The sequence below is a fragment of the Alosa alosa genome, chromosome 14 (genome assembly GCF_017589495.1).
Source record: "Alosa alosa isolate M-15738 ecotype Scorff River chromosome 14, AALO_Geno_1.1, whole genome shotgun sequence".
NCBI lineage: Eukaryota > Metazoa > Chordata > Actinopteri > Clupeiformes > Clupeidae > Alosa > Alosa alosa.
The window spans coordinates 23,139,025-23,163,110 of NC_063202.1; the positions used below are offsets into that span (position 1 = coordinate 23,139,025).

The window sequence follows — 24,086 nt, forward strand, 5'->3', positions numbered from 1 at the left end:
CTGCGTCCGGAATTTTTTTTTGTAACACTGGCCACTGGTGTTCTGCCATAATGGAACGTTTGTGAATCGTGACATCAAGGTTGCTTCCGCGGCCTAATGACATCAGCTTTGCGGACGAGATGTCGACTGGAGTGGGAAGTAGGTTATACTGTTTTTAAAGGTTTAGCTGTTATTTACTATTTAAAGGGAGTGATAATATATACAATAACGATCACATGTTCGTGTAGTGCTATTATTATTGGAAACATTTGGACATTTCCATGCGTAAAGAAAAGAAAAATAGAAATGTTATGGCTAATGTTAGCTACTTTAGCAGTGAGTGGTGTTAACAATATTCTAATGACATTAGCCATTTAGCCAAACTATACATCCATGAAATAGAATACAGGATGTGTTGTATGTACTGGGGTTTTTGTTTTGTTTGCTAATTTGTAAGGCAGTGGATGGGTTAGCTAGTTGTTATTTATTTGGTTTAGCCTCGAAGCGGCTAATGTTATTTCGACATATAGCAAGAAAACTAGCGCAACCTAACGTTAACGTTAGTCATCAAAACATTGTTCTTTAAGGGTAACGTTAGCTGGCTAACAATACACAGATCTATAATAATGTTATTTTACACCACGTTTTGCTTTGATATCCCGCTGTCAATCAGGTAGTTAAACTGCTGGGGTCTAGCAAGCCATATAATTGTTTATTTCCAATGCTAAGCTAATTTAGCGCCATGATCCATGTCATAGCTAACGTTAGCTCTCTCTGTGGCCCCGACTCTTTTGTCTGTCACCCGCAGAGCACAAGATGCTGTCCCTGGGGCCCACGGAGCCGTGGTCAGTCAGGGAAAAACTGTGCCTTGCTTCTTCTGTCATGAGGAGTGGCGACCAAAACTGGTAAATAGAGAAACAAGTCATTCAGAATTTGTAACGTAATAAATGCATCTTATAGTCCGGAAAGTTTGTGTGGTTTGAGGTAAGACAGTGTTGTATGTGTCCATACATGATGCATATCCCCATGATATTACATAATGTTTTTCACTTGTGCCCTATATTACAGTTTATCCTAAATATTGTGGTGGCCACATCTGTTTTGTTGGGCTAATATGGTGCACCCTCACACAGGTAAAGGTGTAGGCCACTGTTTACCTAGTTCAGCAGAGCTTGCAGCAGACCTTCATGTGATCAAACCTTTTGAATCGTATTGCAATTATGCTGCCAACTGTCATTGTCAAAGTTACAGCATTTTGAAGATAATGACAAGTGCAGTGTCAGGCATTAGGATTGTGTGCTCTTGAAAAGCATATTTATCTGAATGTAATCGTGAAGGACATTATCATTACCATAGCTTTTAGGGACAAATCTATGTGGGAATAGGTCAGTGTATAATCATAAAGTGTATATAGTGCCATGTTGTACCACATTTCATTCATAGACAAATACTTAGTCAATTACATTGCCTTTTCTTTCTTGTCTCTGAGGTAGAACAGTGATTTGAATCTATGGTTTACAGTGGGGAGAATAAGTATTTGAACCCATGCTAAAGTTGACTAAAATGCTCATTGGGTTCAATGCAAATCAAACCAGCTAATAGGCTAACTGAAAAACACACCATGCCAATCTCTAGGTATGGTGAAGGGTATGTGGTGATGTGGGGCTATTTTAATTCCAAAGGCCAAGGGAACTTTATCAGGATGCATAGTATCCTGGATCCATGAAATAAGTGGCCTTTAAAAATAAAAAATCTGCCTGCCTCTATGGGAATTTAACATAGGGGTCAAATACTTATTGCCCCTGTAATTTAAGGAAGAACATTTATTTATTTACGATACATTCTTCATTCACTAAGAAAAATTGGTGTCCTTAAAGGTCAAATTTACTATTTGTTTTAAGATCAATTTCTAACAGATGTTTTTTATATTTTTCTTTTTAGTCAACTTTAGCATGGGTTCAAATACTTATTCTCCCCACTGTATATAGCATTGGCACTTTGTACACTAAGTGCCCATACATTAAGCTTCTTCCACATCGATCACACGTGCCTATTAACTATCCCACATACAACTTTGTAGTCCTTAGAAAATCGTCCGCCCTTCAAAGTTTGGGCCAGGTAATGAATAATTTGAAACTATGAATGTCCAAACATTTCTTCCCAGAAAATGCATTTTTTCAGGCTGTAAAACTAAATAAATATTGAGAGCTGACAAATACATGAAAACATTTGGATTTGAACAGAAATATTTTATAGGCCTTGGTTTTGTGACCCATACATGATATAGACAAGGATTGAACAAAGCCAGAGATGGTGCAGCTACAGTCTTACCTGAACACAGAATGACCCATGTACCTTGTAGGGATGTAACGGTATGAAAATTTAACCTCACGGTTATAGTGACCAAAATTATTACGGTATTTCAAAAAGTGTGTTCAATATGTTCAGAAAGCACTGATGGGCCTAAATACTGAAATAGTTTCAAAAAGTGTCCTGTTCACTTTTTTCTTCATGTTTAATTGGTGATGTGCTTATAGCTTAACTTACTCTACCATAACTTAGAGTTTGCTATTTCTGTTATTTGGATCCAATGAGACCAAAGTAAGCGTTCAAAATAAAACTAGGCTACTGTATTCTCTTGATAACGTGAGTGGAATGGATTTAATGTGGACACGAACATAAAGACGCAGAGTGGCTACATGATACAGTGCACATTTTGCAGTGAAATTGTTCTGCCTTTTAAAATCAACCATCAATTAGACAACAGAATCAGTAGGGTACCAGTTTTGTTTCATTGTACCAGGCCTACTGTATGTCAAAAGCAGGCTTGGGTGAAGCTGGGAAGGATTAAACACACGGTTTCCACACTGCGGTAATCAACCGTGATAATTATGATATTTGAAAAGAAAACGGTAATTGTTATCGTCAACATTTTTATCGCGGTTTACCATTGTACCGGTAATCGTTACATCCCTAGTACCTTGTCTGTCCCTAACCCTGACCTCTCTCCTGCAGGGTATCAGTCAGCAGAGCTATCAAGCCTTTCTCTGAGCCAGGCCGCCCCCCAGACTGGTTCTCCCAGAAGGTAGAGGTTCTTTAGTTACTATCTACTAGAATGGACACAGAGTGATTGAAAAAAAAACCCAAAAAAACACGACAGCTCAGGGATGTTAGTGCTGTTGTTTAAGTGTTGAGGACAGCTCAGGGATGTTAGTGCTGTTGTTTAAGAGTTGACCTTTGACCTTTGCTCTCTTTGTGACCTCTGCAGCACTGTGCTTCCCAGTACTCTGAGCTGTTGGAGACCACAGAAGCACCAAAGTGAGTGGCCAAGTTATCTTGTTTTGGTGTATTGCATTGGTATTTTTGCAGTTATTTATGTGTGTTTTTTTTTTGTGTCTATCAACATTTCATGGAAAGTCTAGCAAAACTCTCGGAAATCTGCCAATTGAAGTCTAAAGCATTAGCTTTGTCAGAATACCTACAAGCCTGTGTACAGATACATGTGCGTGTGTGCATTTCTGTAATGTAAACTTGGAGCCCTAGGCCATTTGGAACTTTCTTGGCAGAATGTTCTAGAACAAACTGTGTGTTTTTGCAGACGCAAGCGTGGGGAGAAGGGTGAGGTGGTGGAGACCATCGAAGATGTGATTGTGCGCAGATTAACAGCTGAGAGGATCGAGGAGTTGAAGAGACTCCTGAAAGACACACAGGAGAAGTACAGGTACCCTGTCCCTAACCCTACAGATACCTTCTGCCTTACCTGCCTGCTGCTTTACCAGTTTCCTATGGACTGCCTTTGGGCCGTTTCTAAACTCACCTCCACTACACCCTCTTCCCACCAAATTCCATTCCATTTGTGGCGTGCCGCGTTTAGTGCCCTCCCAGTTAGTGAGGAGTGGAAGTGGGTTATAAGCTCCTTGAAGTCATATAGGCACATAAGACATTAGAAGTATGTGCTAAGAAGTAAGTAAGTAATTGGCTGTCATTGGGGCTGTAGTGGAGGCTAAACGCAAGTAAACACAGTTTATCCACCTCTGAAATTTCAGAAATAGAGTTTATCCACCTCTCAAAAGAGTTTATTCACCAATTGCAACTTTTGACAGTAAAAAAATCACACTGTATTATCCACATTCACAATATGTACACTCATCAACACTCTAGGAACTATTAAATACCATTGGTATTGTTATAAACATTGATTAATAACCTCCGCCATCATCAAACATGTTCTGAATGCCTTTTTTTAAAATCTGATACTGCATGGTACCTTACCGTGACCAAAGAATTCATAGTTTACCCACCTCTTATTTTACCACTACACTCCTGGCTGTCATGAAGGGAGAGACACATAATTGAATAAGAGTGTATATCCTTTATGCCACAGAGTGAGCTTATAGGGTATCCACATCAGGGCTCAGCTTTTAGTTGATGAAATGATGGGAAACATTTTGATAGCCAAACATCGATTTAAATAAGTATCAGATGCTTCCCTTTGAGAGCCATTAGACTGAGTTTTCTGGGCCATACTGAGGCTTAACAGGGTTCTTTTTTCCTCTCTCTCTACAGGAAGTTGAAAAAAGAAGTTGAATTGATCCAGGCAGGCCACATGGACTCCAAGCTGGACGAGGTGTGGGGGGAGATCGAGCAGTAAGACAGCTGTCCATCTTCCTGTGTGTCTCTGTCTCACGAACACTCTCCTGTCATCTGGTGTCTTAGAGAATGTTTGATGCAACAGAATAGTGTTTTTTGTGTGTATGTGTGTGCGTGCGTGTGTGTGTGTGTGTGTGTTTAGTACCTGACCTTGTTGTCATCTCTCCCACGGTGTTTTTCTCTGGCAGGAAGAGGAAACAGGATGAGGAGGAAGCAGATCAAAAGAAGAGGGCCACGGAAGCAGCCTATCAGGGTACAGCCTCCATTCTCTATAGGCACACCCTTCCACACTTGTACACTAACACGTGTGCCATGTGTCACACACGTCCCGCTACGGCCTGTCTGTCTGTCTGATGAGTACAGCGTCCAGCGGCAAACACACACACACACACACACACACTCACACACAGACACTCAGTGTGTCACTGCATGCTGTCTTCACATGCCCACACGTTTTCTGCAATGCACTACCTCTGTCACACTCTCCAGCTCTCACACTCACTTCCTGTCTTCTAAGCATGTTTTGACGTCACTGTGTGTGTGTGTGTGTGTGTGTGTAGTTCGCCAGGCTGCTAAGAACACACCCAAGCGTGTGCCCAGCGTGACTGTGCGCTCCCCTTTGGGCGCCAGCTCCCCTGTCCTGGACCCGCCCAGCAGTGACGTCAGCCAATCACTGACAGAGGAGCCCTGCGCCAGTCCTGCGGTGAGTCAGCTGGATGTGTCGGCATGGCAATCCCTCCCAGAAAAACAAAACAGAAACAAAACAAAAAACAGTAGTAAACATATCACGAGATTTATGTAAAAATGAAAAAAGAAAGAAAAGCACTTGCCATGCTTGTCATGACTTAATCATGTATTGTCTGTGCGTACTGAGGGGCCTCAAGTTGGAGGAATGGAACACTACAGGAAGTCAGATTTGATGGACAGTTTCTTTCCCTCTCCCTACCCTTCTCCTCCCTCTCTCTCTCTCTCTCTTTCCCTATCTCCCTCTCTTTCTCCCTCCCTTTCTTTCTTCCTCTCTCTTCCTCTCTCTCTCTCTCTCTCTTCCCCTCTCTCCACCCACCTCACTGGCTCTGTTCTGATCTCTCCCCTTTTGTCTCCTCAGGCTCCAGCTGTGGCCGTGTTCATGCCAGTGGAGGCGGTTGGGCCTAAGGAAAGCCTGGGGGCTCTGGTAGACGACTCCCCACAGAAGAAGCTTCTGGCCCAGAAGGCCACGCCGCCCCCATCCCCTCTCCTCTCCGAGCTCCTGAAGAAAGGGAGCCTCATCTCGGCCAGCCCACGTCTGGTGAGCAGAGAGGGGGAGACCAGGATGGAGGACTGGGATTAGGAAGTGAGAGGGGGAGACCAGGACTGAGGACTGGGATTAGGAAGTGAGAGGGGGAGACCAGGATGGAGGACTGGGATTAGGAAGTGAGAGGGGGAGACCAGGACTGAGGACTGGGATTAGGAAGTGAGAGGGGGAGACCAGGATGGAGGACTGGGATTAGGAAGTGAGAGAGGGAGACCAGGATGGAGGACTGGGATTAGGAAGTGAGAGGGGGAGACCAGGATGGAGGACTGGGATTAGGAAGTGAGAGGGGGGTGGAATAAAGGATTGAAGAAGAAGGGGAAAGGGTGATGGCAGCATAGAAAGACGTAGTTTAGACTGCAGACCCAGACTAGGGAGTAGAATAGAGAATTGGGAGTAGAATTGGACTAGGGAGTAGAATTGAGAATTGGGCAGCATGAGAGGCAATGGTGATGATATTGATCATGTATGGTGATGGTGAAGATGATTGTGATGCAAATGATTAGTGTAAGAACATTCTAATAATGCCGATAGTACCCGTGATCATTCTGGTCACTATTAGTAATATTGTGATGTTACATTGTCATACTGTAACATCTCTAAAAATGATGTTTATGGTTGAAGTGGCCATTTGGAGTAAAAGATGCTGTGATGATGACTGATTGATGGGGATTGTCATGTGTTTTTAGGTGGTGGAGGGAGAGGTGGCAGCTGCTCTGAGCAACGGCTCTCATGGAGTGGAAGTTCTCACCACGACCTGCACCATGCCCCAGGGACAGGACATCACAGCAGGTAGCTACTGCAGCACACGCATGCCCACTTCTGCTCTCCCAGAGCAGCACACGCATGCCCACTTCTGCCCACATCTGCTCTCTCCCACAGCAGCACATACATGCCCACGCATGCCCACTTCTGCTCTCTCCCACAGCAGCACACATATGTCCACTTCTGCTCCCTCCTACAGCAGCACATGCATGCCCATTTCTGCCCACATCTGCTCTCTCCCACAGCAGCACACGCATGCCCACTTCTGCTGTCTCCCACAGCAGCACACGCATGCCCACTTCTGCTCTGTCCCACAGCAGCACACGCATGCCCACTTCTGCCCACTTCTGCTCTGTCCCACAGCAGCACACTTCTGCCCACTTCTGCTCTGTCCCACAGCAGCACACGCATGCCCACTTCTGCTCTGTCCCACAGCCCTACTCTCTCTCTCATGCCTCCTGTCCCTCTGATGCTCTGTGTCTCTAGCTGCCTTTGTTAAAGAGCTTTATGATTGTGTTGGGCTGCGGCCTTTTCTGTACTTGCCACAGATCAAATCCATGGTGTGCACAGAAAAGTTCCAACCAGTCTAGTGTGTGTGTTGTGTATTAGTGTGTGTATGTAGTATAGTGTTCTAAGTCTTGACTGCACCTTGTGCTGTTTAATTGTAGCGTTCATTGTTTGTTAAAGTGCCCATACAGTAGCAGTGTGGCTTGTGAGACAGTGTGTTAGTGCTTTACGTGTGTGTGTGTGTGTCTATCTGTGTACATTTATGTGTCTGTGTGTCAGATGCGCCTACTCTGTCCCGCCTCCTGGAGACCACCCCTCAGAGTCACCACGGCAACAATGCAGACCCCCCTGTTAACCATAGCAACAATGTAGTAGCCCCCACCCAGATGGACCTCCCAGCCCCACCCACTACAGGTCTTGCTGTTTTTTCATTCTGTCGGTCACTCCCACCTCTCACTTTTCCTTCACTTCGCCTCTCTGTTTCTCTCTCACTTTTTTTCCATACAATCTCTCTCTCTCACTTTTCCTCCATCCTCTCTCTCTCTCTCTCTCACACTTTTCCTCCATCCTCTCTCTCTCTCACACTTTTCCTCCATCCTCTCTCTTTCTTTTTCTCACTTCTCTATCCTTTTATCACTCTGTTTCTCTCACTTCTATTCTATCCTTCTCTCTGTTTTTCTCTCTCCCTCTCTCACTTCTCTATCCTTCTTTCTGTTTCTCTCTCGCTTCTCTATCCTTCTCTCTCTATCCCTCTCTTTCTTCCCCATCTATCTCCCTCCCACTCTTCCTACACACACCTACTGTTTATCTTGAATTAGTTTGTACATGAAGTAATAGTCATTGGGTCTCCCCTGCTTTGGAGTAACAACCTATAGCGTTTAAACACCTGTGTTGCTGCAGCATTAGGTCCTTCAGGAGGGGTTGTACCACAGTAGTTTGGCCTTCTAGTGCATGCATGTGTATGTGGGTTTGTGGGTAATGTAGTGTTTGTGGAGCACATGCGGATGATCACTTATGTATGAAGGTGCAGTAGTTCTGCTCGTAAACTCTTGTGGGCTCAGTGTTGTGTAGTTGTAATGCATTTGAATTGCAATGTCTTTGTGGGCAAAGTAGAGACAGTGACTGAATTGCTTGAGTTATGGGCACTGGGTTTTAGATTTATGTTGGAAGTCTATGGGTTTATGGGTGATACAATGATAGGGGGTTTAAATGTGAAGCAGTGGCCCTGGGGGTTGTGTTTAATGCGTGCTATGGGTGTGGGTGTTTGTGGGTGAAGAATGATGTCCTGTCTCTAGTTGCAGTGGAGGAGGGGCCAGCGCCGCCCAGCCCCCAGCTCCAGCAGCCCAGAGAGGGGGAGATGGTGGAGGACCTAGTGGCCGTGTCATACATGGAGGAGGAGCTGGATCTGGCCACAGTGGGGGACATCATCGCCATCATAGAGGAGAAGGTGCTGGAGACACACACACACACACACACACACACACACACACACACACACACCGTATATACATATACACACACAGTGGGGGACATCATGGCCATCATAGAGGAGAAGGTGCTGGAGCCATATATACACACACACACACACACAGGTCTTTGTTGGTGTGATGCTACAGGTGTCTAATGTGTTATAAAATGTATGCATAAACATATATGCACCAGTCATATCACAGTATTAGCATTATATCGGAACTCCCCCTATTACCGTCGGTCCCGTATTTCCGCCGTCTTGCGTGTATGTGTCACTTAATATCCATTTCTATACAAACCAAGACAGCGGATTCCTAAAGAAACGCAACCACCCACACCATACATGTAGGTCTATCTACATTAGCTATGTACCAAAAATGACATTTTACCGTGACTCGAAGAGCTGTAAACAGTGTTGTAAGGCTGCGTGTACACAACCGCTTGGAGCTCCAGTGGAATTTTAATTTCATGACGAGAATTCTCGGTCTAACCGTTCATGTGCCGTTGAAACGGGCGTAAATAGGCCACCCATCAGGCCAGCACTATAACCCGAAGTGGTAAACAAAATCGGATATTTCAGGCAGTAAATGCTCCCGTTAAGAACCAAACCAGATTTTGTTCAAATCTACACATTTATGGCTACTGAGAAATGTAAGGTTAATTTAGCAAATGTTATTTTGAAGTGTTAAAAAAACATTGTTTTAGAATTTCCGAACAAAAGTGATAATTGGGGGTGTTACGCTACTTATCCAATAAGAAAATAGGCTAAATGTCTTGACATGCAGCATATAACTATCATATCTGCTATTAATGCTGTTCTAACACTTGACATGCTACTAGCGTGTTTTGCTATGCTGTTTACTTACACCTTATACTGTCTCTCTTTTCTTTGCTGCTCTCTGTATCACTCTCTTTCCCTCTCCACCGTCTTGCCCTTCTCTTCTCCCTACTCTCCTTCCTGCAGGTGGACGAATCGGTGGAAGCTCTGGATGCCGCAGCTGTGGAGGCGGCCCTGTCCCTGTGTGAGGAGGCTGGGAGCCACGCTCTCCCCAGCCCCTGGGAGCCCCAGGCCTTCAAGCCCCTGGAGTCGGGCCCGGAGCCCCAGCCTAGCCCTTCAGCAGCAGCAGTTGTAGCCCCCGTCCCAGAGACGAGCACCCCGGGCCCCAGCGGCGCGTCTGAAGAGGGGGACCAGGCGATGGAGGTTGGGGTGCAGGTGCAGAGACAGATAGAGGGGGGTTTGGAGGTGCCAACGGAGGTGGAGGACTATAACCAGCAGGGGGCGCAAGGGCAGGAGAGGGGGGCTGACACAGGGCATGTCCATGGAGCTGTCGCCGTGGTGGCGAATGAGGGGGTGGCCATGGAGATGAAGGGGGAGGGGGAAGGGGAAGGGGGGGTGGAGGAGGGTTTGACTGAGGAGGCCAGAGCGCACAGCCCCATCATCAAGCAGGAGCAAGAGGACTGGAGCCAACCGGAGTCTCACGCGCCATGTCTGGGTAAGTGTCTCTCACACACACACACACACACACACACACACTGCTAGAGTGAATCAGCCATGCAGTCACAGATGTGCACACTTCTGATGTCATCTTCAAGCTCTTATAGGCCCAATCCGGACTCACAGACTCTCAGATTTTGCTGCACGTTCTCGCAAAATTCGTAAGGGCTTAGGGCTGTCCCAATGTCGTATTTCTAAGGGTGTGAGGGTTTGAGTACCCACTTACCGAGCCCTTTCCGTGAGTCTGCATCAGTGCAGACTTCACCAAAGGGAATTACCCACAGTTCAAAGCGTTGTGACGTTTACCGCAGAGACCATAGGGAAATACGAAAATTACAAAGGTAAACAACTGCACGACACACAATCAGCTTGTAAAACAAGAGTTTGAAAGAATGTGGAAACAGGCAGGCATCTCCTGTGCCTTGGCCATGTGAAAAGTAACAAACTTAAAATGAAAATTCCCAAACCGGCAAGTATCAGCAACATCTTCACCAACGTCACCAAGGTAACATGTGATTTCATAAAGTGCTGTCCCAAACCCATTCATACCTATCTGAGCATATGTGGCCTCACACACTCACTCATTTAGCACCCGAGATCAATTAAAACTGTGAGTCTTTAGTCCTCAGAGCTCACTTTGGGATTGGCCCATAGAAGCTATTATAAATCCCCCATGGGTCCCTACGAGTGAATACAGACAATGCGTCTGCACTCTGGTATGGTATGGGCATAATGGTGTGTATACACGCTCTCTTTCAGACTCGGAGGACAGCTCCGCATCAGGGAAAGACTCAAAGGTAAGGACCGTGTGTGTGTGTGTGTGTGTGTTGGAAAAGTCTCACAGATGAATTGTATGTCATACATAAGGACCTAGAATCCTAGAATAAAACTGAATGAAGGAATTGCTCTGATTTGTTTTGATGTCTCTCTCTCTCTCTCTCTCTCTCTCTCTCTCTCTCTCTCTCTAGGAGCTGAAGGAGGAGGATGGAGGGAGTGAGGTGGATGGAGACGAGGCCATGCTGGAGAAGGAGTGTGGTGAGGGGGATGGCGAGGGCTCGTACATGTCAGAGGTGGAGCCGCCGGCCAGCGAGAGCGAGGACGGCTACGGCACACACTCCCAGAGATACACCACGGCGGACTCCACCGCCAGCAGCCCGGCCTCCTCACAGTTGTAAGGCTCACTCTGTGTGTGTGTGTAGGGGTTTTTATTAAGATGCATGAACGTTAAATAGTATTATTGACAAAGTGTAAACCGTCTGAATAAATGTTTTCACTTTCTTCAACCGTTCTTCTACTCCCTTGTCTCTCTTCTTCCCTTTCTCTTTCCTTCTCTTTTTCGTTCCCTCTCTTTCTCTATGTTCCTCCCCCACTCGTGCCCATCTTTCTCAGTTCCATGTGCAGTGAGGATCAGGAGGCTCTTCAGGCTCAAAAGATTTGGAAGAAATCCATCATGCTGGTCTGGCGTGCAGCAGCCAATCACAGGTCAGGTTACTGATCTCACATTTAACTACAGCCAATCCCTGCTCAGCTCACTAGCCTCCGCGGTGAACCAACCATATTGATTTCCTGTATTTAATTTTGTTAAATCTTGTATGCCTAAGGAATCATGCATGTATTCATGCAGATTCTGTCTCACTCACACACACATGTTTGCTTATGCGCATATTTATATGTTCACACACATTTTAGTGATTGTCTATGAGCATGTTTAAGTCTTCACGATTGTCTAAGAGCACGTTTAAGCCTTTTGCTGTTCTGAAATGACAGGAGTTCCCACTCGTGGTGTTGATGTGAATGGGATGTTGTGTTTCAGGTATGCCAGCGTCTTCCTGCAGCCTGTGTCTGATGACATTGCTCCTGGTTACCACAGCATTGTACACAGGTAGGTGCTGACTGCACTGTATCCAGATGTGTTAAAGTAGCTCACCTTTCCACTGCATTGGTAGTCTGTTAAGGAGAAAATGGCTGCAGGATTGTAAACACACCTCTATACGAACACAGACACACACAGACTCAAAAGATCAGATGTAGGGTTGGTTGTCTACATAATGGTACACATTGAGGGACACACACAAAACAGGACACCACTGACATAGAATGCTATACATAATTCACACACATAGACACTCACACTCATTGCTCCTGTCTCCCCCAAGGCCCATGGACCTGTCGGCCATCAAGAAGAACATCGAGATGGGCGTGATCCGCACGACGGCGGAGTTCCAGCGGGACATCATGCTGATGTTCCAGAACGCCATCATGTACAACAGCTCGGACCACGACGTGTTCCACATGGCGCTGGAGATGCAGCGCGACGTTCTGGAGCAGGTGCAGCAGTTCCTCGCCACGCAGCTCATCATGCAGACCTCCGAGGCCAGCATCGGCACCAAGAGCCTGCGCGGACGCGAGGGCGCACGCAAGCAGGACGCCAACGAGAAGGTGTGACACACACACACACACGCACACGCACGCGCACACACACACTGCCACATAGACATTCATAATAACAGCCACACTTGTGCACTCATAGCTGCGCCCCAAGACATAGACCAATACCACTGCGCGCACACACACACACACACACACACACATATTAACACACATATAATCATCACACACACACTCTGACACATAGACGTTTGTGATAACAGGCACATTTGTGCACAGATAAGATGCACATAACGTTTTGAGCCCCAACACATAGACCAATACTATCAAACACACATAGAATATGAGAAGTTGATGCACACACACTTCACAAAGTAACACACACACATGCACAAATGTATATGCATTCAATCATATACGTGTACGTTTCTGCCAGTGCACATAGTTACATAGACATTTAAACAGAAGACACATATATATCATCTAGAAATATCTTAACTCTTGGTCCTCAGCCCGACATAAAAACTTAGAGGCCTGTGGGGGTAAGAAACAGAAGCACCACTACTGATTCACTGACAGTCAGGAATACATACTTTTTAAAAACAAATCAACACACTGACCTACATCTAACCCAATGCGCCACAGTGCTAAACGTGACTGTGTGAGTGAGAATGGGAGAAGTAACTGCTGGTCTTGTTTGTGGTCGCGTTGCTGGCTGTGTAAGCTGCATGTGTTCCACAGACCATACGTGTGTGTGTGTGTGTGAGTATATATGTGTGTGTGCCATCCAAACACTCACATCTCATCTGAAGTCCATCTGCAGAGATCTCTCCTCTCTCCTCTCTGTCTTGGCCTGGCCACTTAGTCGTCCCTGTTCAAGCACACATTTACCTGCATTTACTCATATAGCAGACGCTTAACCAGAGCGACACAGACACACACACTTTAGGACTTTAGGAGGAAACGCAAGTGATCTCGGACACACACACTCACACACAAATACTGTACACAGTACCTATGCCTGTATTGCCACTTACAAAAGGACTTCAGGAAGAAAACACACCTGCACATGTGTTCATGTACAAGTGATCACACACACACAGATACTGTATTGACTGTATTACCTATATGCATATTAAGTCTATGACTATTTAAATCTAATTTATATATTGCTACATACACTCACACATTCTGTGTCATAACCTCCTTAAGGTAGCCTACTTCTGAACATGTCATTTAATACTGTATGGCATGAGAATACAGACATGAAAAGACAATTTTTTCTAATAATAAGCTAATGCATTAGCCTACATGCACAGCACAATAGTAAGCTAACGCATTAGCCTTAAGGGTGTCACGATTTCGATTTTATATCGAAATGGATCAAAATTACATCTCAATCTCGAACTTCGAACTTAAAAGTAGAATCGACGATGCAGCCACACCCCTAATGTCACGTCCAGCATGTATGCCAAGACGCACAAACACACACGCACGTGCTAAACTGCAGCGTCAACACTAGGGATGGCGAAATTTAAAAAAAAATCTTAACCGGCCACTGAGCCTCATTAACCGGTTAAAGTCGGTCACCGAAAATTCTATAACTGCCATTTATGATAGCCGTGTCCTGTCGCGTTTTTCTCTGCCCGCGGAAACAAGTTATCCCCCATTTTAGAATGGTTAGGCTCCCGCCACACAATGTTAGTTTGTGCCCTTTGTATTATACATTTCCCCAATCATTGTCCACTACTTGTGGAGGAATAAGGGTTTTGTTTTTGGGAGAAAAATAATTGCTTTCCCGCGCGCACCCACGCACAGGCACACATTACGCACAACGTCGGCCTTCCATGCAACGTGGCACCGAGCTCGGGCTATAAAAAGCTCACGTTACAAAGTCACAAACAGAGAACGCTACATTTGGTGGTGTTACAGGAAAGTATGTTAACCAACGTCTTAGTAAAAAAACTTACCTTTGCAATAAGTTCCTGTCATCATGCCATATTAAGTACAGATGAATAATAAAACACAACAAGTAGGCATATGCTAAGTTAGTCTTTCGTGTCTTCGTTTGCCATTACATTGTTACAATTATCATCATGCCATAGTCACGTGTGTGCGCAGTGTAATAACAGACGCTGGCTGGCATTCGGGAGCTTTAAAAATAGTGTTTTGTTTTTTTTTAACCGGCGGCAGACAATTTTAAGCGGTCAACATTGATTCGGTCAACCACCGGTTAAACGGCTACCGGTTAACATCCCTAGTCAACAGTCCTCTAATTTTAGGCTGCAGCCAGTTAAAATATGCACATCAACCTACCGAAATCAAAGCCCCTCTTGCTACTTTGAAATCACCGGTGTGGAAGTATTCATTAATTCACGTCAATTAAAACTAACTTTGCCTACTCAACTTAGCAAGTGAAAAGGTGATCTAGTTACAGTCCAAAGTTACTTTAAGGCTTAAAATGCACATTGATAAGTACATATTCCATGAACACTAACCTTGGGTCTCTTCGGAGTGTGCGGAAACAATCAAATTATCATTCTGTGTTGTTTCATTTCACTATGTTCACGTCTCTGTTTTAGCCTAATGTTAGTTCTGTTTACATTACAACCTCGCGGTTGGAACGGTTTCAAAATAAAAAGCGGTTTCAAAATAAAAGCCACCCGAAACAGTAAAGGAAAAGGCCAAAAAGTAAATAACATATAAGGAATGCATTAATAGTAATATTAAAAAAAGATCGAAAATCGAATCGTGACTTTAAAATCAAAAATTATCGAATCGAGGATTTGGAGAATCGTGACACCCCTAATTAGCCGACATGCATATTAGCCTACATGCACAGCACAATACCAGAGCTGCCAACTCTCCCGCATTAACTGTGAGATTCATTCATTTGATTGGTTTCACACGCTCTCACGCCAATCAAATGCGTGAGCGTTACCAGCTATGTAATAGTAAGCTAATGCATTAGCCTACATGCACATTAGCCTACATGTACATTAGCCTACATGTACAACACCATGTGGTGGATGTGAGAGAGGTCAGGTATGTGTTTTGTGAGAATGTTAGTATCATTTGTGTTTAAGTGTCATCATCGCTGGTAAGTGTCCATTTTCATTTAAGCTGTGGTGTGTGTTTGTGGGAGTGTGATGGTGCGTGTGTACCATTTATTTTTGCAGTAAGTCTGATTTTTTTATCAAAACAACTGTGAGGGAAATAGAGCAAACGGGAGACACAGAGAGAGAGAGAGAGAGAGAGAAGGAACGAGAGTGAAAGATAGAAAGCGACAGATGCCGTTTGTGCCCAACTGTAAGTGCTACGATACTTAGAAACGTTACCTGTAGCTGCGCTATTTCCCTGTCCTCTGTTCTGGACCTGCACACCAGTAGACTCTTTTGCTCTTTTTGCTCTCTCTTTCTCTCACACAAACGCGCTCACAAATACACATACACATACACCTACAGACATAAAAAATGATCAGTCTCTATCATTTACCCCACATTAGGGTAATTTCTCCTTCTCTCCTCTCCTCTACTCACCTGCTGTCATCCCTTCATTTCCTGGCTACCCTGTGTGCAAGTGTGTGTGTGTGTGTACATGCTGCTCTTGCCACCATCACACCTTTGTGTTTGAAGCCGTCAGTGTGACTTTACCTTGCTGGCATCTTTTGTTGGTGGCTGTCTCATTCTACTGTGTGTGTGTGGGTGTGTGTGTGTGTGTGTGTGTGTGTGTGTGCTAAATCTTGATCCTGCTGCTCACCCAGTGGAAATGGTTACTTTTATAAACTGTATCAGTAACACACAGGTAGATTACATGAAATGGCAGAAATGGATATGTTGATTATAATGTTGTTGGAAATTGTTATTCTTTTTATGATTGTTCACTTTTGTTGTCAGATTGTCTTTGTTTTTGAATGTCACTGGTGACTTCATTTTCATCATGCTTTATCATGTAGAAATTACTTTGGCTTTTAACTTTTTAGATGAGTTTATCTCGCATAGAGACACACACGTACACACACAATTACAGTCAGTAGTAATATTAAGTATTACCTCTGTGAAAATCTCAGGATCTCTTTTCTAACAGTAAGCAAACCGTTCTGTGTTCACTGCTTATTAATGAAACACACACCTATATTCAGTGCATGTGCTCATCCTGGTTTGACTATGCTCTCTCTGGGCAATCTGGTTCTAGAACCAACCTGCATTGGACGTCCTAAGAAGGCGTATCTGTGAAGAGGTGTGTGTTCACAACCCCCTCGTTTCTCAAGTGTGTGTGTGTGTGTGTGTGTGTGTGTTCACTTTGAAAATCACCTTTGCTTTGTCTATCGGGTGCTATGTGTGTGTTGTTATTGGGGGCTTAGTGGCACAGATGTCACCTGATGTCTCCTAAGCCCTGCTGTTTACGTCTGTGTGTGAAGCTTGTCGCTCTAAGACACGAGCTTCTGTTCACAAGGTTTGTGAGACTAACAATCTCTGGGGTCCAGCGGGTAAGAGTTATCACCTGTGTGCGTTCTTCTATGTGTGTGTGTGAAAGAGAGAGTGATGTGTGCTTGTGCGCATGTGCCTGCTCCTATAGCTTTCTTGTTGTCTTCTCTTTTCTCTGTGGTCCTGTGCTATATTCTTGCTTTGCTCTTTCTTTGTGTGTGTGTGTGTGTGTGTGTGTGTGTGTGTGTGTGTGTGTGTGTTCTCGACTTGGTCTTGGTCTGAGTAATGTGCGTGCATCCCTGCTCATTGTTCTTTGCGTGAGTGCAATCTCTTCCTCACTGTGCTCTTTGTGTGTGCGTGTGTGTGCGTGTGTGCGCGCGCGCTTGTGTGGGTGTGCGTGTTCTCTCTTCTCACTGTGCTGTTTGCCCTCCTGCAGGACTCTATCCCCATGGCTTCTCCCGCTTTCCTACTCTCTCTCTTTGTAAGTATCCAGGGATAGGCTCAGGTTATTCGTGCACGCACGCACACACACACACACACACACACTCTCTCACTCTCTCTCACTCTCTCTCTCTGTCTCTCTCTCTCTCACACACACACACATTCACACACACACACATTCTCTCTTTCTCACTCACACACACACACATCCATATACTCTGTCTTGAACATATAGATATGCAACTGCACAGATACATGAAAACACACACACACACACACACACACACACACACACACACACACACACACACACACACATTCGGGGCGGGGAAAGTGAAAGGTGTGCAGGGCCAGAAACACACACTTTCACACGCTCATATGTGTGTGTGCGTGTGTCTTTCTTTCTCTCTCTGGAAATGTCTTGACTTTTGGCGAAGCTTTCATTCGTCTGAGAACTCGACTATAATCTTTGCCTTAACCCAGCTAGAAAAGTTGTTCGGTCCTCTAAAACATCAACGCAATTCCGTTAACTTAAATATAATGTTTCAGCTCAACCACAAAGATTGAAATCGATTTGTTCGCAAATAGAGAAGAATCCTCTCAGCTTACAGAATGCAGAATGTGAACGTGTAAACAGTTTATTGTGTGCTAATATTTTTTGCGCATGTTCTGATGGTTTATTCCAGTTAATCATGAACATCTGTCTGTGACTTTTCTATTACTTTTTTAAAAAAATGAGAGCATGAGCTCAGTGTACAAGTCCTTTAAATAATTTAGCCAAAGGTGCAAGTTCTTAAATGCAACACATAGCAAGAATGAATCACACACTCACACACGCACTCCTAAGAATAGCATATCTAATAGCATGTATCCAATGCAACACAAACATACTGGTTGTGAAGGCTGAGGTGTTGCAAAATCACTCTGATCAGAGTGGTTTGGTGCAAGTTGGGTGCTTTGGGCTGGTCATCGGAGACCTCACTCTCCAGCCTGCAGGGCAGGGCCACTTGTCCTTATCTCTCAGCTTCCCATGCTCTAGTACTCTAGTGGCAAAAAAATATTTTAATTTAGATTGAATTATTGTTGATAAATTGATTAGTTTTTGTTATATCTAAACTGTTAGTGAGATGTCTCTGTAAAGGGATAAAGTGTGGTGTTAATGTTAATGTGTTAATCAATTAAATTCCCAACAATTTGACAACAGCTAGTTCTGGAGTAGGCTATTCAACTAGCTCGCTTGCGAGACTCAGGCTGTGCAGTCGGCACCCGCTTCCTTATTTGGTTTTGGGCTGCCAGGTTTTATGACAAAACAGTTGAAATTGAAAGTAAGTGATCATGTATGTGTAGGGTGTAGTTCATACACAATCTGGCAACCTGGGAGATGTCAGACTAACAGAAAAAATGAATGGATCAATTATTTTAAAATTAAGTTTGATGGCCATGCAAATTACGGGAGTTTTCCGGGAGAAATAATAAAACGGGAGGGTGCTGTGAGATGACCTTGAAATGCGGGAGAACCCGGGAAAAATGGGAGTGTTGACAGGTAAGCACCGAAGCCTTCAGTACAAAAGCATGTTCAGTCCTTGCGTCAGTTACACAGGGCTCGGCAAGAGCCTTTGGTATTGAGGCATATTCAGTTCTATACCAGTAACATACACCTGGCCATGGTCTCATCCTTATTTTGACATACATGACGTGACGTACAGATCCTGTCTGATCCTGAAACGCCAAGAATGCACTGATGAGAGTAGGCTTGTTACTGTTCAGTAGCTAAACTAAGTGGTAAAGCATATTGCAGCCCTTCTCTCTCCTTCTCTCTCCTGGGTGCCATAGAATTTGAAAAGTTGATTAGGTGTAAGGGACGTTCTTCAACTTCAGAATTTAAGTAGGGGAAGCGACGACAGCGTCAGGAATAAGAACGCTTTGTGTGCTTTTATTTATTTATGCATTTATTATTTAGCAATTATTGCTTACAGAACAGTCAACATTTCTAACAGAACTCTCTTTGGTTTTATCTGCACCCCCTTGTGTCAGTGAGGGTGAAGTACACTCAGTACACACTTTTTTTGTTTGTTTTGGTGTGTGTGCGTGCATGCTAGTGGTAAGTTGTGGTTAGGATGGTCACCAGGGTTGCGTTTCTACAAAAGTTAGCTGTGTCATCGCTAAACCACCGTGGTACGACGCAACGTTCGCTCAAACAACGATCTTGTAACACCAGAGTCTAGAAGTCTAGCCTAGATAGTCTAAAAAGTGTGTCCAGTGTAAATGATGTCAGGCTATAAGTTCAAAGCACTTTCCAGTGTTAATGATGTCAGGCTATACGTTAACACTGTCCAGTGTTAATGATGTCCGTCATGCTATACGTTAACACTGTCCAGTGTTAATGATGTCAGGCTATACGTTAACACTGCACTGTTAATGATGTCAGGATAAGTTAACATTGCAGTGTTAATGACGTCAGGCTATAAGTTCAAAACACTGTTCAGTGTTAATGACGTCAGGCTATAAGTTAACACTGCAATGTTAATGACGTCAGGCTATAAGTTCAAAACACTGTTCAGTGTTAATGACGTCAGGCTATAAGTTAACACTGCAGTGTTAATGACGTCTGGCTATAAGTTAACACTGCAGTGTTAATGACGTCAGGCGTCAGGGTTGATGGTGAAAAATGTGTCCTGCACATTACTAGAGCATCTGTAGAGCTACATCATACATAGAAATTATAGAGAATGCACAACCAACATAATTAATAAAAAAAATGTTTTTGTTGTGTCGCAATTTTTCTTAATTGCAGCGTCTGCTTAGCCTGACAAGCCAGACCCACATCAAGATGTAGGGCAGTGGTCCCCAAACTACGGCCCGCCACCTCGTTTTGGGTGGCCCCCCAAAACATGTCGGTAGTATAGCATCTGGCCCACACGGGAGTACGACATCGTCAAACTATAACCTCCGCAATTCCCCCCATGCATTCTCTATGGCGAGTCTTAGCAGTACACATGTAATACTCTTTTTGTCCACTGGTGGTTGTTTTGGCGCTGTTTCGCGTTTGCCATCAAAAACGGAATTAAATGTAGTCCTACCTGCAAACAATGTAAGAGGCCTATGCTGACTGCATCAGTGCTCAAAGTATTCTAAAAGTTTATCAATGAATTGTTAATAACTAACTAACTTATATTCAAGTCATATTTCTGGGACTTTCTGGGATAATTATTTTTATTTGTTCAAATGTTCATACAATGTTCACAAGTTCAGGTGAGTGAAAGCTAGAATGGTGGTCATTTCAGACCACTTCAGCACTTCATAAAATTCTCATAGTTTGAGAACTTTACATTTTCAGAGTTCAGAGTTCACACATTTTTAATGAAATATACTTTCGGGACTACCTGCTAATACTTTTGGGAATGCAAAAGTCTTTTTATTAGTATTATTTAATTTGAGGTACATTTTACACTGATATGGCATGATGGCAATATAAACACAGCTAACAATGGTATTAAATTAAATTGCAATAGCCTATAGATTAAATGTAATGGAATATTCACCTAAGGTAGACTGCTGTTGTTCACAGCACTAAGCTATTTATAAGTATTTATACTTTTTAGATCCCGTGAGGGAAATTTGGTCTCTGCATTTAACCAAATCGGTGAATTAGTGAAACACACTCAGCACACAGTGAACACACAGTGAGGTGAAGCACACACTAATCCCGGCGCAGTGAGCTGCCTGCTTCAACGGGGCATTTCGAGGGGAGCAGTGAGGGGTTAGGTGCCTTGCTCAAGGGCACTTCAGCCGTGGTCGGGGTTCGAACCGGCAACCCTCCGGTTACAAGTCCAGAGTGCTAACCAGTGGGCCACGGCTGCCCTTTATGGTTACTGATATACTCCGAGTCTCTGGCCCTCTCTTACAGCCAGGCATAGTAAGCTGGCCCTCGGAAGAAAAAGTTTGGGGACCACTGATGTAGGGTCTGGGAACTTACCATTGGCACTGCTTAATCCTAGGGGCGAGATAAACGGTTGTCTTTCAAATTTTCTCTGCACGCAATAGGATAGTGCTACAACTCATGAGTCCCATGCATTTTCCCACCAGCGGAGCTAGTTAGCTAGTTGATCAAATTTTTGCCAATTTAAAAAAAGCTTAACTCGAGGCGCTGTTCGCCAGCAGCAGCATCTATCTTCTTTGTTTTCTAGTAGCAGGAAATTCACACGGAACCGTCGCCGACTGTATATACAATGTGATTGGCCTAATAGAAGTTTCATTTTTTCCAGCTTGCAAGCCAACGGAGAGTTGCTAGACTACACTGGCTGCAAATTACATCTGCTGCCTCTAGGGTGCGTCTAGATTTCTAGGCTAGCGTCTGCTCACATGCAGGCGTGGACGAGTAGATGTTGTGGACGTGGTTATGTGTGTTGGTGTGTGTGTGTGTGTGTCAGTAAGTTTTTTACGAAGACGTTGGTTAATATACTTTCCTGTAACACCACCAAATGTAGCGTTCTCTGTTTGTGACTGTAACGTGAGCGTTTTATAGCCCGAGCTCGGTGCCACGTTGCATGGAAGGTCGACGTTGTGCGTAATGTGTGCCTGTGCGTGGGTGCGCAAGGAAAGCAATTATTTTTCTCCCCAAAACAAAACCCTTATTCCTCCACAAGTAGTGGACAATGATTGGGGAAAATGTATAATACAAGGGTACGAACTAACATTGTGTGACGGGAGCCATTCAAAAATGGGGGGATAACTTGTTTCACGGGCAGAGAAAACAGGACACGGGTATCATAAATGGCAGTTATAGAATTTTCGGTGACCGACTTTAACCGGTTAATGAGGCTCAGTGGCCGGTTAAGATTTTTTTTAAATTTCGCCATCCCTACTCTCGACCTGTCGTTCCAAGTACCAAACTTCCCGCCCATGTTTGCGATTGATCATTGGAACTACCCTTTCTAGAAACACCAAATCCAAGAATGACAGTTCTAACTACAAAGATTGTGATGAAGGTTAGCCAGCGACCCTTTCTAGAAATTCACCCCTGGTTGGTTTAGGCATGAAAAATGTGGTGTATATTGTGATTTTGTTGTCTCAAACAGGTACGATTGGACACACATTTGAACACAGTGTCTCGATCTATGTATTATGCGTTATCTTACACACTCACTGTCCCGTGCCCCCTTCCTCAGACTCTGGCAAACTCCCCTGTGTTTTCACTCTGATACACACACACATACTCATGCTCTCTTGCATGCTGTGTATGTGGAAAGCTGGCTTTCATCTGCTATGATCTGCAGTTCTGAAAAAGTGCCTTTTGTCTGTCTGCCTACCTCCCCCCTCTTTCTCGATTCTCGATTTCTTCTATCCCATCACCCCCCCTCTCCCTCCTCCTTCCATCTCTCCGTTCCTCTGCTGTTCAGGACGGAGGCACCAGAGGGCGCCGCAGTGCCATCGAGGCTGACCTCAAGATGAAGAAGTGACCTCAAGATGAAGAAGTGACCTCAAGCCCAAGTGGACATGCTTTGCTGAACGGGAAGAGGCCGGGTTCCACTGACTGTGGCCCAGTTCTGTTCCGTGGAGAGGAGCCGAGTTCTCTGCTCTAGAACTCCTAACATTATGATTCAGGAAATCTATGTACTTCATCCTGCTCAGGCTATTCAGAATGTACCATCATCACCATCCTCATCCTCGTTAACTTTAGCCATGGTCCTGCACAGCCTGAATGCAGTGGCACTGTATGTGCATCAGAGACACACACACACACAGACACTACACATCACATAAACACACACAAACCCCACAGATGCGCACACTGTGGATCAAGTGTAGGTGTTCATTGCCCCCAGTACATGGACTTCTGAAAAAGTACTAGTTGTGATCAAGTTATAGGAGCAACCATGTTTTCATGTCTAAATTCTGCAGTTTGCAGGCTCACACTTGCAAGAAAATGATTTGAATTCACTGGCGGTATCAAGGTACCAGAAGTGCACATCTTATCTTTGTACCTTAGTTGTCCCAGATTCCCATCAACACCATTGTTTGTTTTGTGAGTTCAAACTGGAAATCCTAGTAAGATTAAAAGGGTTGTGGTAGGTTTTATATATTTCATTTGTATTTCTTGTAAGTTGTGGAGAACAGACATCTAGTACAAATGTGACAAGCTGATTTGGTCAGTATTTTCCATATTCAGAGCAATGCAGACTGTTAAACATTTGATCAAATGTTTTGCATTGTTCTTGATGTGGTAGAAAGGGTAGTGTCTTAGTGTCACCATGACTGGAATGTTTAGCATTTGTAAGATGCTTGTTTACTCAAGCCTTAGGGAATTGGTCATCAATGTTAGAAACTGGTGTGAAGCAGTTAGTCTAGCACTGACTTACACAACCACGGTTACCCAGAACAACCGTAACACATGGGTTGTATGTAAAACTCTTGTACACTTACACTTTCCATGGCTTCATGCTGACGTGTGTGTGTGGACCCCCCAGGATTGTGTGTGCGCTTGGCAGTGCTTAAGAGAATTCACATGCAACTTGCAAGTGTTTTACCACCTATATGTGTTCCAGGTGTTGGTTGTGAACTGAGCAGCTAGTTTTGTACATAAAGAAAGTCAGTATATGTGTACAGATTTTTTAGTGTAAAGGCTGTGTTGTCATGTAAGAGTTGAATAAAGGAGATTGTGAGAAACCACAAGATT

General features: G+C 44.3%; 1 protein-coding gene across 1 annotated transcript; it reads left to right on the forward strand.

Moving 5' to 3' along the window:
- Nucleotides 1-39: 39 nt before the first annotated feature.
- On the forward strand, nt 40-24,082 carry brd8b (bromodomain containing 8b). The gene is made up of 20 exons (XM_048262607.1): nt 40-138; nt 788-884; nt 2,995-3,064; nt 3,248-3,297; nt 3,578-3,700; nt 4,546-4,626; nt 4,818-4,882; nt 5,190-5,332; nt 5,735-5,914; nt 6,607-6,709; nt 7,469-7,603; nt 8,485-8,636; nt 9,624-10,152; nt 10,914-10,951; nt 11,123-11,325; nt 11,544-11,636; nt 11,968-12,036; nt 12,311-12,593; nt 17,406-17,450; nt 22,810-24,082. Exons 1-20 carry the CDS (start codon nt 120-122, stop codon nt 22,867-22,869), a joined length of 2,538 nt encoding a protein of 845 aa, XP_048118564.1. The 5' UTR covers nt 40-119; the 3' UTR covers nt 22,870-24,082.
- The last annotated feature ends 4 nt before the right edge of the window (nt 24,083-24,086 follow it).

What these genes read in the sequence shown, in the direction of transcription:
- brd8b (XM_048262607.1), top strand. An exon ending in CACGGAAGCAGCCTATCAGG is followed by an intron (nt 4,883 to 5,189) that starts GTACAGCCTCCA and finishes GTGTGTGTGTAG; the next exon opens with TTCGCCAGGCTGCTAAGAAC. An exon ending in AGCCCGGCCTCCTCACAGTT is followed by an intron (nt 11,326 to 11,543) that starts GTAAGGCTCACT and finishes CATCTTTCTCAG; the next exon opens with TTCCATGTGCAGTGAGGATC.